The sequence below is a fragment of the Anabrus simplex genome, chromosome 7, assembly GCF_040414725.1.
Source record: "Anabrus simplex isolate iqAnaSimp1 chromosome 7, ASM4041472v1, whole genome shotgun sequence".
Taxonomy (NCBI): Eukaryota; Metazoa; Arthropoda; class Insecta; order Orthoptera; family Tettigoniidae; genus Anabrus; species Anabrus simplex.
Window position 1 is genome coordinate 83,519,604 of NC_090271.1, and position 16,426 is coordinate 83,536,029.

The window sequence follows — 16,426 nt, forward strand, 5'->3', positions numbered from 1 at the left end:
TATCATCGAATAATCCCCGAAAAACTCGTACATTCCTAAAAGATTTCCTGAATTCAAAGTCTGTTAAGATATAGTCTATTATGGATCTGGTACCCCTAGCCTCCCATGTGTAGCGGTGAATAGCCTTATGCTTGAAGAATGTATTCGTAACAGCTAAACCCATACTAGCACAGAAGTCCAGCAAACGCTTCCCATTCCCATTAGCTTCCATATCTTCCCCACATTTACCAATCACCCTTTCGTATCCTTCAGTTCTATTCCCAACTCTCGCATTGAAATCGCCCATTAGCACTATTCTATCCTTGCTGTTGACCCTGACCACGATGTCACTCAATGCTTCATAAAACTTGTCAACTTCATCCTCATCTGCACCCTCACATGGTGAATACACTGACACAATTCTTGTCCTAATTCCTCCAAATGACAAATCTACCCACATCATTTGCTCATTTACGTGCCTAACAGAAAATGTTGCGTGCAATGGTATTCCTGATAAAGAGCCCTACCCCAGACTCTACCCTTCCCTTTCTAACACCCGTCAAGTACACTTTATAATCTCCTATCTCTTCCTCGTTATCTCCCCTTACCCGAATATCACTTACTCCTAACACATCCAAATGCATCCTCTTTGCTGACTCAGCCCGTTCTACTTTCTTTCTCCCATAAGCCCCGTTAATATTGATAGCTCCCCATCGAATTCCATTTCGTTCGCCAAGTTGTTTCCAAGGAGTCGATCGCCTGTCAAATGGGAGTGGGACTCCATTACTCCCATAGGTCCGAGGCTTGCTTAAAGTGTTCTGAGCTCGGTAAATTCATGAAGCAGGATGAAAACATGTGAAAACATATTCAGAGCAACTAACACTACAGAAATAGACAGATTACTCAAGATTGAAAGAAGAAGAATCAGAAAGTGCACAAACAAAATCTACAAAGAAAATGGACACATAGTCCAAGTGAGGATCTCTCCTCTAACGGGTTATGGACCACCGGTGAATTGTGTAGTCCTAGCCGCCTGAGCACAAGGAGGGCCACGACTCAGAATATGTCCGAGATGCCCACTCCCATTCCATAGCAACTGGTATCCCGACTCTCAGGACCACTTACTAGGCCACTCAGCCGTTGCCCATGGCAAATTTAAATATTTAGGAGAAATAATAACATATAACATAATTGAAAAGCAGGGATGTGATAACACATACAATAAAAAAAGGCCTCTCAATAGCCATAAAATTAAAAGACTATAAAACAGTTACACAACCAGAAATGACATACACATGTGAAAACATATTCAGAGCAACTAACACTACAGAAATAGACAGATTACTCAAGATTGAAAGAAGAAGAATCAGAAAGTGCACAAACAAAATCTACAAAGAAAATGGACACTTGAGACCAGTTTCTAAGGAAACCGTCTACAAGGAAATAGAACCAGTAATAAGCTCAATTAGGAGGAAAAGAATCTCATTCTTTAGATATCTACTCAGGACACCAGAAAACAGGATCATCAGGAGAATTATAGAAAAATTATGGAACAGTAAGAGCAACATTACATGGATTACAGATATCAAAGAAGATATGAGGGAACCACAAATCACAATAGAAGATTTTAAAATAAAACAAAATCAAGAAACTCACAGGCAAACAAATCAGACTACAAACCAAGATCAACAGATGGACAATGGGATGGGTGATTTCAGACAAAGAAAGAAAGTTAAGATCTGAGAGAATTAGGTAGTATTGGGCTGACAGAAAACTGAAGAACACTTTTTATAAAATTCACTGAATTCTGAGTGTTTTTACAAGACAGTTTATACTGAAGGCCATAAAATGTGTTAACTACTACTACTATGATTTTAGCCATTAGAAATAAATGTAATATATTTAACAGCCATTTTCATTTGATACAATAAAGAAGTGCTCCAACCAATGTGTTGTGTTATCTGTTGTAGAATTTTAAGTCGGCCAGCCTGAACACAGGGAACAGCCACTGTTGATAACCACCCCTAATCTGATGGAATTCAGTGGTATTTCCTCTATTAGGGGTCAACAACCCTCCTGAAAAAACTCCTCTGCCTGCAGCTGTTGGCTCCTCTATGTTGTCAGGTTATTTCCCAGTGCTCAACACTTGGTGTTCAGATGCTGCCTGTACGTTTTACTCTGTTAACATAGCAGGGTTAGTTAACCTGGCCAGACAAAGTGACTGAGGGCTGATGACCTAGATGTTAGGCCTGTTTAAATAACAAGTAAGAAGTGACCCAAATGCTGGACCTGTTTCACCCAGTTACTGCTGAAGAGGTGTTAGAAGCTGTGACCTGGATGCAGAATAGCAAAGCAACAGGACTGGACAACATACAAAGTGTGGAAGATGCTCAGACAAGGAGGAGCCATAATCCTTGCGGTCCACTTCAATGGAATCATTGTTGAGGGCTGCAGAGCCATATCTGCATGGCAATTTCATAAATATTACTGTTCTGTTATTGCTAATGGCCTCTTCCGGCTTCACCTTGAATGACTTAACAACTTCCGTGATTATACTAGAGAGGGCAGCTCCCTCGATGTTGGACAGGGATGGTCGTATCATGATATAGATGTTGATTCCCATAGGGAATCTGAAATATTTGTCCCGAATGAGAAAATTTTTTTAATACCAATATAAAAGGTCCGTTATTGGACATTATACATTATAAATAAATGGTGCATTGGCACGCCCGGTGGCTCTAAGTAGCCTACGCAGTGGCCTCCACGGTATGCACTAGCCAGCGTCTTGGTAGGTGTGCTAGGTACCAACTGATGAGCCCAACCTAGCACACGAGGGCGAAATGCTGGCAACCAGAAATGAGTTAGCTGGAAAATTTATGTCCAATAACGGACCATTTATTTTGGTATTGGTCGTATCTTTCCGATGAGGTGTGAATTTTATCTCTTTGACTCTAATCTTTGCTTTGGTTTTGAGTGAAGAATAAAAATGGACCCCACGCATATCGGAGTAGCGTTTTTGACTTACAGAAAGGTCTTTACACGATTCAAACTTAGCTTATACCACCATCCTTCTCTTTTCCTCGCTGGTTAATATACTTCAGGTATGGGTGTTCTTTCGTATTATTTGTTGTATTATTTATAGCTGATTGATATGTGTCGTTCACTCCGCAGTGTGAACGGACTGCATGTTGTTCTTGTGGTTATTGTGATTATGATATGTTGATGTTTGGGTCTCGTATTACTTATGTTCATGTGCGCTGCATTTTTATGTAATTTGCCATCTGATAACTGTTTACCCTATGTGTCGGCGCGAGCTTCCACTCGTGTCGTACGAAGTGCGAACCCTGATGGGTTTGTGCATGACTGCGGGATTTCTCTGATGCCACAGCTGAATTTGTTTATCCTGTGCACGCAACTTCTGATATAAATGAAACCTCGTTTGTGACCTTCTCATACGAAATTGAGTTCGTCGTTTAACTTACGCTGGTGCTCATATTGCTTGCCGATCCCAGCTGTGCCTGAATGTGTGTGTGAATGTTAGTATGAGAGGGGAGTGAATGAATGACGTATCAATCAGCTGAATTTACATTTTGATCTTGTTTCTGTATCTTATTCATGCATTTTCGTATGGTGCTATTTCTTTAGCCTTCGCACCTGTCTTGGCCGCTCGCTTACCTATAGGGATTTTATGTTTCTTTCATTTTGGCTATGTGCATGCCTGGGATTTTCCTCTTTGGTTATTTATATTATCTCCTTGGTCCGGAGTTATTTCTCTGATATCTTACATATTTTATTTTATTTTTCAATGTGGGGTTTTCTCCTTGATGCGTGGGTGTTAGACGATCTGTGGTGATTGTTACTATGAGGATGGTGTCGGAACGATGTTGTGTGAAAAATGAATTGAAATATACTCGTGGAAAGAACGATCCCTTTTGGTCTGTGGCACCAATATTAATACTGGTACATTCAATAACGGTATTGTACTTAAGTGAGTGAGCTCGCCGAATGTTTTAATATTTTTGGGTTTTGTAACTTCATGCTCACATAACAATGTTGTGCCATCAACTGGACCAGGACTGCTTATATATGTACCCATTCTTATCCTTTAAACTGATTATTTTCCTTTCCTCCTACCTTCATTTTATGATTTTAATAAACCCTCATTACATGTACTTGATTTTTATTACTTATAGAATTAGTCTCTTACTATTTTTAATTTGTAAAGAGGCTCCTTTCCAGTTCAAGGCTGTTTTTTTTTGGCCTTTCCTAGTCACGATCTATGTCTCAAATCTCTCATGGTATTTATTTGTACTGGGATTGTTTCCACGATGGGAGGGGGTGTGACTCAAATGGTAGCAGAGCGTAGTTTTAGGTGTTGAGAAATTCCATTCGTATTTGGAGCACAGTCATTTCTTCGTCCATATGGATAATCAAGCCCTATTGTGGATGAGCGCCAGCGTAAAGCGACTTGGCAGGACAGCTAGGTGGATCCTCCGGCTATCAGCCTATAAATTCACGGTTGTGCACGTTTGTGGAAAAGAGAATGTTGTGGCCGACTGTTTGTCGCGAATGTTCGACGGGGTCAAAGATTGTGAGGTTGAGTCCGAGGAAAACTACCATCTGACTGAAAGTGTTAATATCCTTCAAAATTATCCTTGGTCCTTCACGGACATTTCCGTACACCAAAAGGAAGACAGTGAGTGTTTGGAACTGATAAAAGGAGTGGCTGATGGGTCTTTTTGAGACAAGTCACTTGGGATCAAATGAGGGTTGTTGGTTCGTCGTAACCGTAAAAATGGTAAAGACAAAATTTTTGTTCCTGTAAAATTAAGATCCATGATGTTGCAATATTTTCATGACTCCTACCTGGACGCCCATCTAGGTCAGTACAAAACCTTACATTGAGTCTCTCATGAATTTTTGGCCAAATCTCAAAAAGGATGTATTAGAGTATGTGAAGAGCTGCAACGTTTGCCATCGATGTAAACCTGCGCAAACCTCTGAAATTGGGCTCCATTCCGCTGATGTTGCGTCGTACCCTGGAGAAAAGTTATTTGTTGATTACTTTGGTTTTCTCATGAAATCCAAAAAGAATAACATTGGGATCCTATCCATTGTTGATGCTTTTTCTCTAAATTCGTTTGATTGTTCCCGGTCCGCAAAATGAACTCGAGCAGCGCCGTCTACATTCTATCCCGGCACATTCTGGGAGTTTATGGGCCTCCAAAGGTCTTAGTTATGGACAATGTGTCTACCTTCAACTGCAATAAATTTCGTCACCTGTGTTTCGGCTGGGGAGTGAAGCATGTTTTTCCGAGCCCTCACTACCCCAAGCCGTCTCATGTGGAAAGATTCCACCGTAATTTAAAATCATGTCTGAGTGCATTCCACAGCGCTGATCAGTGCAGTTGGGATGATAATTTGGCATTTTTTGTTTTAGCCTTCAACAACGCTCTGCATGAATCTCACCACCGCATGCCAGCTGATTTGTTTCTAGGGAGAAGTCTTGCTGATCCGTTCCAGTTGAAGTGGGACATTGGATATCTGTCCGAGTCGTCAAGGAACATGAATGTCGAGGCAAAAAGGAAGGAAGCCGTCGCACACCTGCTCAGAGCCTGCAACCGCGTGGCAAAAAGATTCAACCCAGGGAGGAAAAAGGTCACCCTGGAAGTTGGAGATCTGGTCATAGTAAAAAAATTTCCCATCAGCTCGGCAGCGAACTAAATCGCAACAAAACTTTGCAAAAAATGGCCCAATCCCAAGAGAATTGTGAAATTCCTAGGACCTGTTACTGTTGAACTGGAGGATATTATGAGTAAGAGGATATCAAAGGCTCATGAGTCTTTATTGAAGCCTTACCATCAACGATGCACGTAAAACCCTATTTCTATTCCATTATATTTTGATGCTAACATATATTTATCTTGCTTGTTGTGTAATTACCAGTGTTCTAAAGTTCTTTTCCTTTTCAGGGAAATAAAAAAACAATTTAAAAAAGGAAAGGAAGGGAATATCGCTGTAGCTCACTGAAGATGGAACGAAACAAATTCCGAGTCCTTTGAGTACGTGACGACGTTATCCTTGGTTACGATGTTTCCCTTGACTATCTGACTTCTAATTCGTGAACATATTGAATGAATTATGTAAAATGGACTGATTGATTCAGCGGGATATTGTTCAAGAGTGTACGAACCTCAGATCGAGGTGGACTGCATTTTATTGTCCATTGTTGTAACTCACTGTTGTAATCGTGTGTAAACCTGTATATTTAGAGTTTTAGTTAGATTTTAGATCCATAGTATTAAATAGTGTGCGCACTTTAGGTTTAAGGTTTTTGAACCACATTTTAAAATGTGTCTCCTTGTCTGATCAACAAGAAAAGACATTTTAAAAAGGGGGCAGCGTGATGATGAGCCATATCTGCATGGCAATTTCATAAATATTACTGTTCTGTTATTGCTAATGGCCTCTTCCGGCCTCAACTTGAATGACTTAACAACTTCCGTGATTATACTAGAGAGGGCAGCTCCCTCGATGTTGGACACAGATGGTCGTATCTTTCAAATATTATTATAATATTTATAGATCCACCTGTTCAATACAATACAATATAATCCACTATTTCATGTGGTTAAAATTTATACATAATACATAAAAGTCATAGGTACATGTTTCACCCTTTTTTTACGGGCATCATCAGCCTATATCAATCTTAAAAAATAATGGATATGGAATCTTTCTAATCTTATAAACTACAGAGTAAAATGTTGGACAATGATTTCATAAAATATTATAGGCCTCTGCTATAACGTCTAAAATAACGATATTGCACAGAAAGTATGTTAAAATACTGTAAATTAACAGTTTTTGAAGATTAAAATGTGGTTAATCATGAATATTTGAGCGTTTAAAACCAAAATGGATCCTCTTCTTATACATCATTAAGACTGTGACGGCCTTGAGTGTATGCACAATCATCCAAGGGGGATGTTTGTTCCATTCCCATAGCATGAGTTCATGATAGTAAAATCACTGTCAGTTATTTAAAACAGAAGTATGAATGTATCAAATATGTTAAAATATGTACGGTTGATACATCTGAAAGTCGTAGAAAAGAAAATTGGACTTCTTGTGGAGATGTTGCTAATGATAAAATGTTGTGTCAAAGCTAGCTGATGTCAGTAATTATGTTGGTGCGGTAATCAATTGGATCCAAAAGACGGTCAAGTGGGTGTTATTAACCCCGTTGAAACATTTGTTGAAAGAAATGATTGAGCTTTTTCCTCGTACGGTGCGTGTTAAGTACGTCGGGCTGTTCCAGCAACGCTCGCGAGTCAAGCTTTCGCGAAGTAAAGAAGTAAAGAAAATTGAAAAAAAACAGGAAGAAAATGAATTGCTTATGTTAGCTTTTATTACCTGAGCATTGTCCGGCTCCATGGCTAAATGGTTAGCATGCTGGCTTTTGGTCACAGGGGTCCCGGATTCGATTCCCGGCAGGGTTGAGAATTTTAATTATCATTGGTTAATTTTGCTGGCTCGAGGGCTGGGTTTATGTGTCGTCTTCATCATCATATCATCCTCATTCTGATGTACAGGTCGCCTACGGATGTCAAATCAAAAGACCTGCACCTGGTGAGCAAAACATGTCCTCCGACACTCCCGGCACTAAAAGCCATACACCGTTTAATTTACCTGAGCATTTACGATAATTTTTCTATTTTGATTAATCCTTTGACACATGATTATTTCACTTCAAAAGCTGGTGCTGAATGCGATGATTTCCTTACATTTTAGGCTACGAATGCTAAGGAAAATAAAAATAAAAATGGATTTACATTATGGACTACCATTCTAAAACCGAAGCCCTCATATTATGATACACTTCTGTCTGTAGGTGATCCTAAGGGAAGCAAATGTTCGAATCTTGAGAGCAGCCGAGTCTTTAACCCATTTGTCGTTCTGTAAATAGAATGACATGATTGCTCAATGGATAATCAGATGATTCTGATCCACTGCCTTCTCCAAATTCCTTCCTCTTCCAATGTAATGGTAAGATTTCTCATAAGCAAGCATTTATAGCCATAACCATCACTGATGAAAAAGGGCTTGTTATAAACTAGATACAAAATTTTATACAATAATGTGGCCTGTGAACACACTAACAAGATATTAATCTGAGAAATCACAATTGAAATAAAAGAACAGTTACATTACCACATTTCTGATTTAAATACACATAATGGCTGTGTCTATCATTGTAAGGGAAGGAGTTTACCGTTTACTCATCCCCTTTCTTATGATGGATACTGGTTCTGTAATACTGTGAAGTTTAGGAATTCTTAAGCCCACAAAATAAACATTAAAATAAACGAACTCGGAAGTTCATTTATCTCACTGTATAAAAAATTATCTTGCTAACTTACCATACTGCTCTGCTCAGCAGCTGGAAGTGTTGAAGCACGATGAAGTTGGCAAAATTGAGGTAAACAATCTCCAGCTTTAGCGTAATTCAGCAGGAACAGGAACCTACATTTTTCCTGAGAATACAGAAAGTTTATTGAATAACACAAAATGAAACACAATTCTTCTGCAAGATATGCTGTTGAATTTACTTACTGACTTAAAAATGTATGGAGCCAATACATTCCCCTCCAACATCTCCACATACTGATTGCAGTCAACAGCAATTGCATTACTTTGAGGTGATACTCTGTAACAGAAGTTTTCCAAACATCAAAATAGGTTGCACTGAAAATATAAATTAAGTTAAGTGTCCACTGTACTCTAGTGGTCAATGGCCTTCCATAACATAGTCAAGTCACCTGCCATGCATTCAGTAAAACTTCTCTTAAACTAATTTTTGTCATTTTTTTGAGCTGAACCCTTGAGAGTCTCACCAAATACACATATGCCTGATGTTTTAATGTTAAGATTTTTTTTGTTTTTACAATCTGCTTTACGTCGCACCGACACAGATAGGTGTTATAACGACGATGGGACAGGAAAGGGATAGGAGATGAAAGGAGGCTGCCATGGCCTTAATTAAGGTACAGCTCCAGCATTTGCTTGGTGTGAAAATGGGGAAACCATGGAAAACCATCTTCGGGGCTGCCGGTGGTGGGGTTCGAACCCACTATCTCCCGAATACTGGACACTGGCTGCTGTTAAGCGACTGCAGCTATCGAGCTTGGTAAGATATTTGTAACAAATTCCTTAGGCCTATGCACATAACTTTTTTTTTTTTTTTTTGCTAGGGGCTTTACGTCGCACCGACACAGATAGGTCTTATGGCGACGAAGGGATAGGAAAGGCCTAGGAGTTGGAAGGAAGCGGCCGTGGCCTTAATTAAGGTACAGCCCCAGCATTTGCCTGGTGTGAAAATGGGAAACCACGGAAAACCATTTTCAGGGCTGCCGATAGTGGGATTCGAACCTACTATCTCCTGGATGCAAGCTCACAGCCGCGGGCCTCTACACGCACGGCCAACTCGCCCGGTATGCACATAACTAGCAAATTTTTATTTAGAATAACTTTTACAGATGAACACTTGTTTCTCTAATAACATAAGTGATGCACCACCATAACATTAATATCCCGTACAGCTTTGGTTTCAATGTAGTGGTTGATTACTGTTTTAGAGGGAAGTAACACTAATAATTTTATTGGTTTTATGTCCCAATTTTAAGTTTTTTAGAGATGCTTTAAAGGGAAGCAGAACTAGATAACATTAAAGCATTGCCCGTAAGACTCGTACTGCAACACTGGCATTACATGTTCTCTCTCTTTTAGTCCAACCCTTCGTAAGGGTGTAGTGGCATCATGTGACAATGCTTTTGGTGATCTTCCTCCAGGAGTCTCTGCTTTGGGCATGGTGACTTGCTTGCTGTAAGCTCATCCTGGTCAAGTTCTTGATCTGGTCCATACATCGTAACGGTGCACGTCCTCTAGGTCTTTGGTCTTCGACTTTTCTCTCTATGATAAGTATTTCCATTGCCTACTGTCTTCTGGCAATATGACCAAAATATCTGAGTTGTTTTTGGTTGATAAGGGTCAACAGTCTTGTTCTGATGCCGAGTTGTTGCAGGATTGACTCATTAGTACAATGTGCTATGTTCAGCACCCCCAAAACTCGAGGTAATGTCCGACTCAAAACATGACAACCTTTTTCCTGGAACAGCAAACTTTACTCCCCTCCCTGTTTTATGAAAAGGTACACTCCAATATAATAGAACACGGCATTGCCAAATGTGGGGTGGTTCAGTCTGCTCACACAGTCCCCTGCTTTTCAGCCTGTCTTACACTTGTAGAGCAGCAGTTTTTATATTAGATAAATATAACATTGTCTATACATTTTTGAGCTATGGAGTGGCGGTGACAAGTAGATGATCTCCAGCCTGAGCCTTCTAAATCAGCTCAAATACTAGACTCTGATGTCAAAGAACACCGGCCACTCTTGCATTGCAATCTGGCTTTTACTATGCAGCAAGTGGGGTATTGTTACATGGAGAAGGGGATGGAGAGGGGCCATCTTGTTCTGAGCCAGGTTATAGTACTAGTGATAGTAGTAATCACAGGCAAGTTGATTACACAAGGTAGCCTCCCCTGCATGTCTCTCTTTCCTTATTCATACCTAGTAATGTTCGCTACAGAATGCATGATTCGAAGCAGTGTATCGATTTATTCAAGTGTCCGAGTGAATCGATTCACAGGAACAGCGAGCTCACGGCACACGATTCAGCTTACTCTCAGCGAACAGTGCTGAGTGGCGCACTCACTGGACGTTGATGGGGAGCCGAGCTTCTGCTGCAGCGAGACAGTGAATCGTGGCACATCGAAAGAATCGTGAACGAGCGCGGCTCAGTGAGACACAAGATACACACGGCTCCTTATCGGCTCACTGGACACGCGGAGAGCCGAGCTTCCGCTGCAGCGAGACATACAGTGAGCCATGGCACACCGAAAGAATCGTGAATGAGCATGGCTCAGAGACACAAGATACACGGCTCCTTATCGGCACACTGGACAGTTGGACACTGGCGGAGAGCCGAGCTTCCGCTGCAGCGAGAAATACAGTGAGCCATGGTACAGTACACTGAAAGAATCGTATGCTATAATGGATTCTCAAGCTCAGCTCATTTGAAAATAATACCCATTTGCATTCACTGTCCTCTTCTTACAGGGAGGTTTAAATAATAGATGGATTTATTTGCAGTGTTAAAAAGGTAGTCAAAACATAATTCTGAAGTAGCTAGTAAGTAGGGAGGCTATTAGGTTATACTATTTATTAGTTTAATGAATCTTACTATTATAACTTAGTTGACATTTGACAAACTCGACTCTAGCCTGCCCTAAGACTATGAGTCATGCTCATGACCACTCAAAAGTACCTGTTTTATATTGGGAAGAACGGCTCAGTATTCTCTCAGTTCATATGTCACATCGTTGCACAAGACTTCAATCATATGTGGACAGACGCAATAACTTAACCAACAGTATGTTGAATCAGAAAACCAGCGGGCTACTGTACATCTCGGGTAGCCTATACAAAATATGACGATTTAAAAAAATCCTCAGCTGATAGAAAAATACATATTTTCAAAAATGACTGAGCTAGTTGTCGTGCAGTTAGTATTGTGTAGCTATGCGCTTGCATTCGGGGGATGGTGGGTTCGAATCCCACCGTCGGCAGCCATTAAGATTGTTTTCCGTAGTTTCCCAATTTTCACACCAGGAATGCTGGGACTGTACCTTAATTCAGGCCATGGCTGCTACCTTCCTAATCCTAACCTTTCCCACCCTGCGTCGCCGGAAACCTTCGATGTATTAGAGTGACTAGCATTTTTTTCTAACTACATGTTCCGAAGGGTCTAGATCACCTGCATTGTGCCGCTATATGTCTGGAAGCTAAGAACTGCAAGCAAATACAGAACTGCTTGCGTAAGGAGCGCTATTGCGTTCCCGGCAATTTTCGCTCGCTCGCCGAGGAACGCTTTTGCGCTCTCCGGTATTCTAAAGGTTAAATAACAATATATCATCCGTTAGCTGTAAATAATTGATGACTGTGTCAAAAGTACATAGCACAATGCTTTATAGTAGTAGTCTAACTTGATGTTTTTATGATGTTACAATTTTTCAAAATGTTTAGGAAATACATTCCAACATTATGGAATCAATTAATTAAGAACTTATTCAGAAATAATATCATTAAAGTTGTAAAACCATCTGGTTAAAGTCTTTGATTTGAGAGATTAACATTTATGATTATTGATTTGTAAATACGTAATTGATGATTTGGCATTTATGTAGTCCATTACGAAGAAATCAAATGTTGAAGTATGATGACAACTTGATTTGAGTATCTTAAATCAAAACAGGCCATCATTAATCTTGTTAAAGAAGTAAAGTTATAAGTAGCACAGCTTGATGGTGTTGGTCAAAAGGGACATCTAACTTGTGATGGATAATATGAGATGTCAAGAGTGTGTAGACTGTCTGAAATTAAAGAAATTAATTATTAAACGTACTGTTCAAAAAAGTGAGCTACGCAATGAAGATGAATAAATTAAAGTTACCACTTACCCCTTAGGCCGCTAAGATGTTACCTGTTCGTGTAATAAGTGTTGTCGAACTACTGGAGTCGCTCGGTTCATACTTCTCATATTTTATCCATGAGGTCGTGGTGGAACGGGAAGCGCTTGGGAAGGAGGAGCTATAGGCTTGTTGTCTCATGTGGAGGAGAGTTATTGGAAACAGGGGTGGTAGAGCGGAGGGGGGTTCATGTTGAATTGTTGGGAATATTAGCTGACATGGTATTAAAAATTTAAAACAAGTTATTGTCTTGAAAATCCATTTTTTGAAGTAGGATCAGAATTTGATCATATGGGGGGCTTTTTATATTTATTATGTCATTCAAGCTTTTGTCTTTATTGAAATGCTGGTCCAAAAATATGTATAGATTTTCATATTCAGTCATAAGTCTGCCTTTCTCGAGATTCTCATGTTCAGTCATAAGTCTGCCTTTCTCGATTCTTTTTATGATTTTCAAATCTTGTTCTATTGAGGTGAATTGGTAACCAGTATCTGTCATGTGGATACTTTTTGCGGAAAATTTATTCGGTTTTTTGAGCGTTAAAGTGTTCTGAATATCTAGTTTGAAAGCTAAATCCAGTTTGATCGATATACGAAAAAGTACACTCTGAATAATTGAATCTATAAATTCCTGAGCCTGTATAGTGGTTGTTATTTACGTTGACTATGTTTTGATTAGATAATTTTAAACATTTTGTAAATAAAAAATTGATTAGGTGGAAAACTCATCCTTCATACTTGTGTTCTGCGTTTTGAAGGTGATGTTAACTTTATGGGTTTTTAAAAAATATTTTTTATTTTTTATAGGGGTTTAGCTATCTGATGGATAATCAGATTTGTATACGTAAAAGTTGCGTACTTTGGTTTATAAGGTTTTATTGGAGAAAGTTGTGTTGTCAGTTTTACTTTTTTAATAATTTTATTAATCGTGTTGGCGTTGAAGCCGTTGAATTTGGCTATTTCTTTTATGTAATCTAGTTTTTTTTCCAAATTATTAGTCAAAAGGGGAATTTTTCGAGCTATATATATATTAAACTATAATATGAAGCCTGTTTATGGGAGTTTGGGTGCAATGCACTATTATTTATTATTAACGGAGTGAAGGAAAGTTTGCAGTAGATCTGAAAGTCAAATTTATTATCCATTCGTGTTATAATGATGTCTAAAAAATTAATCAAACTATTACTCTCATCCTCAATTGTGAATTTTATATTATTATCTAAAGTATTTTAAAATGTAAGAAAGTTGTCACTATTATTGCATTGTTTCTCAATTATTACTAACGTATCATCAACATAACGGAGCCACAGGTGAAGCCCGTTAATGTTTTTTTGTTATTTTTTGTGTTCCAGATTGTTCATGTAAATGTCAGCCAACATTCCCGAAATAGGGTCACCTATCGCCAAACCTTTTTGGTGATATATTTAGTTGTTAAACGTGAAGTAGTTATTGTTTAAAACAAAATAATTTGATTAATTTTTCAATTTCAATTTTGCTTAGTCCACTGTGTTTAGAAAGGTTGTTTTTATGATGTTAATGGTTTTATTGAGTGAAATGTTCGGATACATATTGGTAATATCAAATTATTATAGAATGTGGTTGGGAAATAGAATAACATTTCTTAATGTTTTGCATAAGTCAAATGAGTTTTTAATGGGACTTTTGTTATTGAATTTGAAATGTTTTTAAAGAAAATTATGAAGAAATTTTGAAGTTTTGTATGTGGGACTGACATAGTGGACTAAGCAAAATTGAAACTGAAGAATTTATCAAATTATTAAGTTTCATTTTAAACAATAATTACTTCAACAACAAAATTATCATGAAAAAGGTTTGGCGATGGGTGACCCTATTTCAGGAATATTGGCTGACATTTATATGGACAATTTTTGAAACACAAAAAATAGTAAAAAACATTAACGGACTTCACCTATGGCTCCGTTATGTTGACGATACGTTAGTAATAATTGACAAACAATGCAATAATAGTGACAACATTCTTACATTTTTAAATACTTTAGATAATAATATAAAATTCACAAAAGAGGATGAGAGTAATAGTTCAATTAATTTTTTAGACATCGTTATCACATGAATCGATAATAAATTTGACTTTCAGATCTACTGCAAACTTTCCTTCACTCCGTTAATAATAAAAAATAGTGCATTGCACCCAAACTCCCATAAACAGGCTTCATATTATAGTTTAATATATATATATAGCTCGAAAAATTCCCCTTTTGACTAATAATTTGGAAAAAAAACTAGATTACATAAAAGAAATAGCCAAATTCAACAGCTTCAACACCAGCACGATTCATCAAATTATTAACAAAGTAAAACTAAAACTGACAACACAACTTTCTCCAATAAAACCTAATAAACCAAAGTACGCAACTTTTACATATAAAAATCCGATTATCCATCAGATAGCTAAGCCCCTAATAAAACACGAAGTTAACATCGCCTTCAAAATGCGGAACACAATCAAAACATATTCTTTAATCAAAACATAGTCAACGTAAATAACAACCGCTATACAGGCTCAGGAATTTATAGACTCAATTCTTCAGAATGTAATTTTTCTCTCGGTCAAACTGGACGTAGCTTCCAAACTAGATATTCAGAACACTTTAACGCTCAAAAACACAATAAACTTTCCGCAATGAGTATCCACATGCGGGATACTGGTCACTAATTTATCTCAATAGAACGAAATTTGAAAATCATAAAAAGAATCGACAGAAAGGCAGACTTGTGACTGAATATGAAAATCTCGAGGAAGGCAGACTTATGACTGATTATGAAAATCTATACATCTTTTTGGACCAGCATTTCAATAAAAACAAAAAACTTGAATGACATAGAAGATATAAAAAGCCGATCCTACTTCAGAAAATGGGTTTTCAAGACAATAACTTGTTTTAAATTTTTAATACCATGTCAGCTAATATTCCCAACAAGTTGACAGGCAGCCCCTGGTCCCTAACATCTTAGCGGCCTAAGGGGTAAGTGGTAACTCTAATATATTCATCTTCATTGCGTAGCTCACTTTTTTGAACAGTAAGTTTAATAATAAATTTCTTTAATTTCAGACAGTCTACACATGCTTGACATATCATATTATCCATCACAAGTTAGATGTCCCTTTTGGCCAAAACGCTAGTATTCAATAAGTACCAATACCATCAAGCTGTGCTACTTATAACTTTACATCTTTAACAAGATTAATGATGGCCTATTTTCATTTAAGATACTCAAATCAAGTTGTCGTCATACTTTAACATTTGATCTCTTCGTAATGGACTACGTCAAACGCCAATTCATCAATAACGTATTTACAAATCAATAATCATAAATCTTAATCTCTCGAATCAAAGACTTTAACCAGATGGTTTTACAACTTTAATGACATTATTTCTGAATAAGGTCTTAATTAACTGATTCCATAATGTTGGAATGTATTTCCTAAACATTTTGAAAAATTGTAACATTATAAAAACATCGAGATAGACTACTACTATGAAGCATTGTGCTATGTACTTTTGACACAGCCATCAATTATTTACAGCTAACGGATGATATGTTGTTATTGAAGATAAGACCAAAATTGTTATCCAACTTTTCTTTTTAACTGCTCCTATTTTTAAGTGTGTAAATGTTAAATCTTAATAATCATATTTTAACTTTAAATCAGGTGCCTGATTTAATCTTGAGGAGATACAATGAACGAAGATATCTTCTATGAAAGGCGAAACGTCTCGTACTTTTATAATGTAATAAGGACAAGATCCTAATTATAGAACACCCAAATGTATATGAATAGGTGGTTAAAAAATAAATTAGTAATCTTATACGT

The 16,426-nt window shown here is 37.9% G+C and overlaps 1 protein-coding gene across 3 annotated transcripts in view; it reads right to left on the reverse strand.

Annotated features, from left to right (window-relative positions):
* The window catches only part of LOC136877277 (protein FAN), a 320,909-nt gene that overhangs the window by 298,772 nt on the left and 5,711 nt on the right, over positions 1–16,426 (reverse strand). For all 3 annotated transcript variants that reach the window (XM_067151194.2, XM_067151193.2, XM_067151192.2), the window contains 2 exons: positions 8,596–8,689; positions 8,403–8,516 (listed from right to left, as the gene is read on the reverse strand). In XM_067151194.2, coding sequence (XP_067007295.2) covers positions 8,403–8,516; positions 8,596–8,689 — 208 coding nt within the window. The remainder of the gene's footprint in view (positions 1–8,402; positions 8,517–8,595; positions 8,690–16,426) is intronic.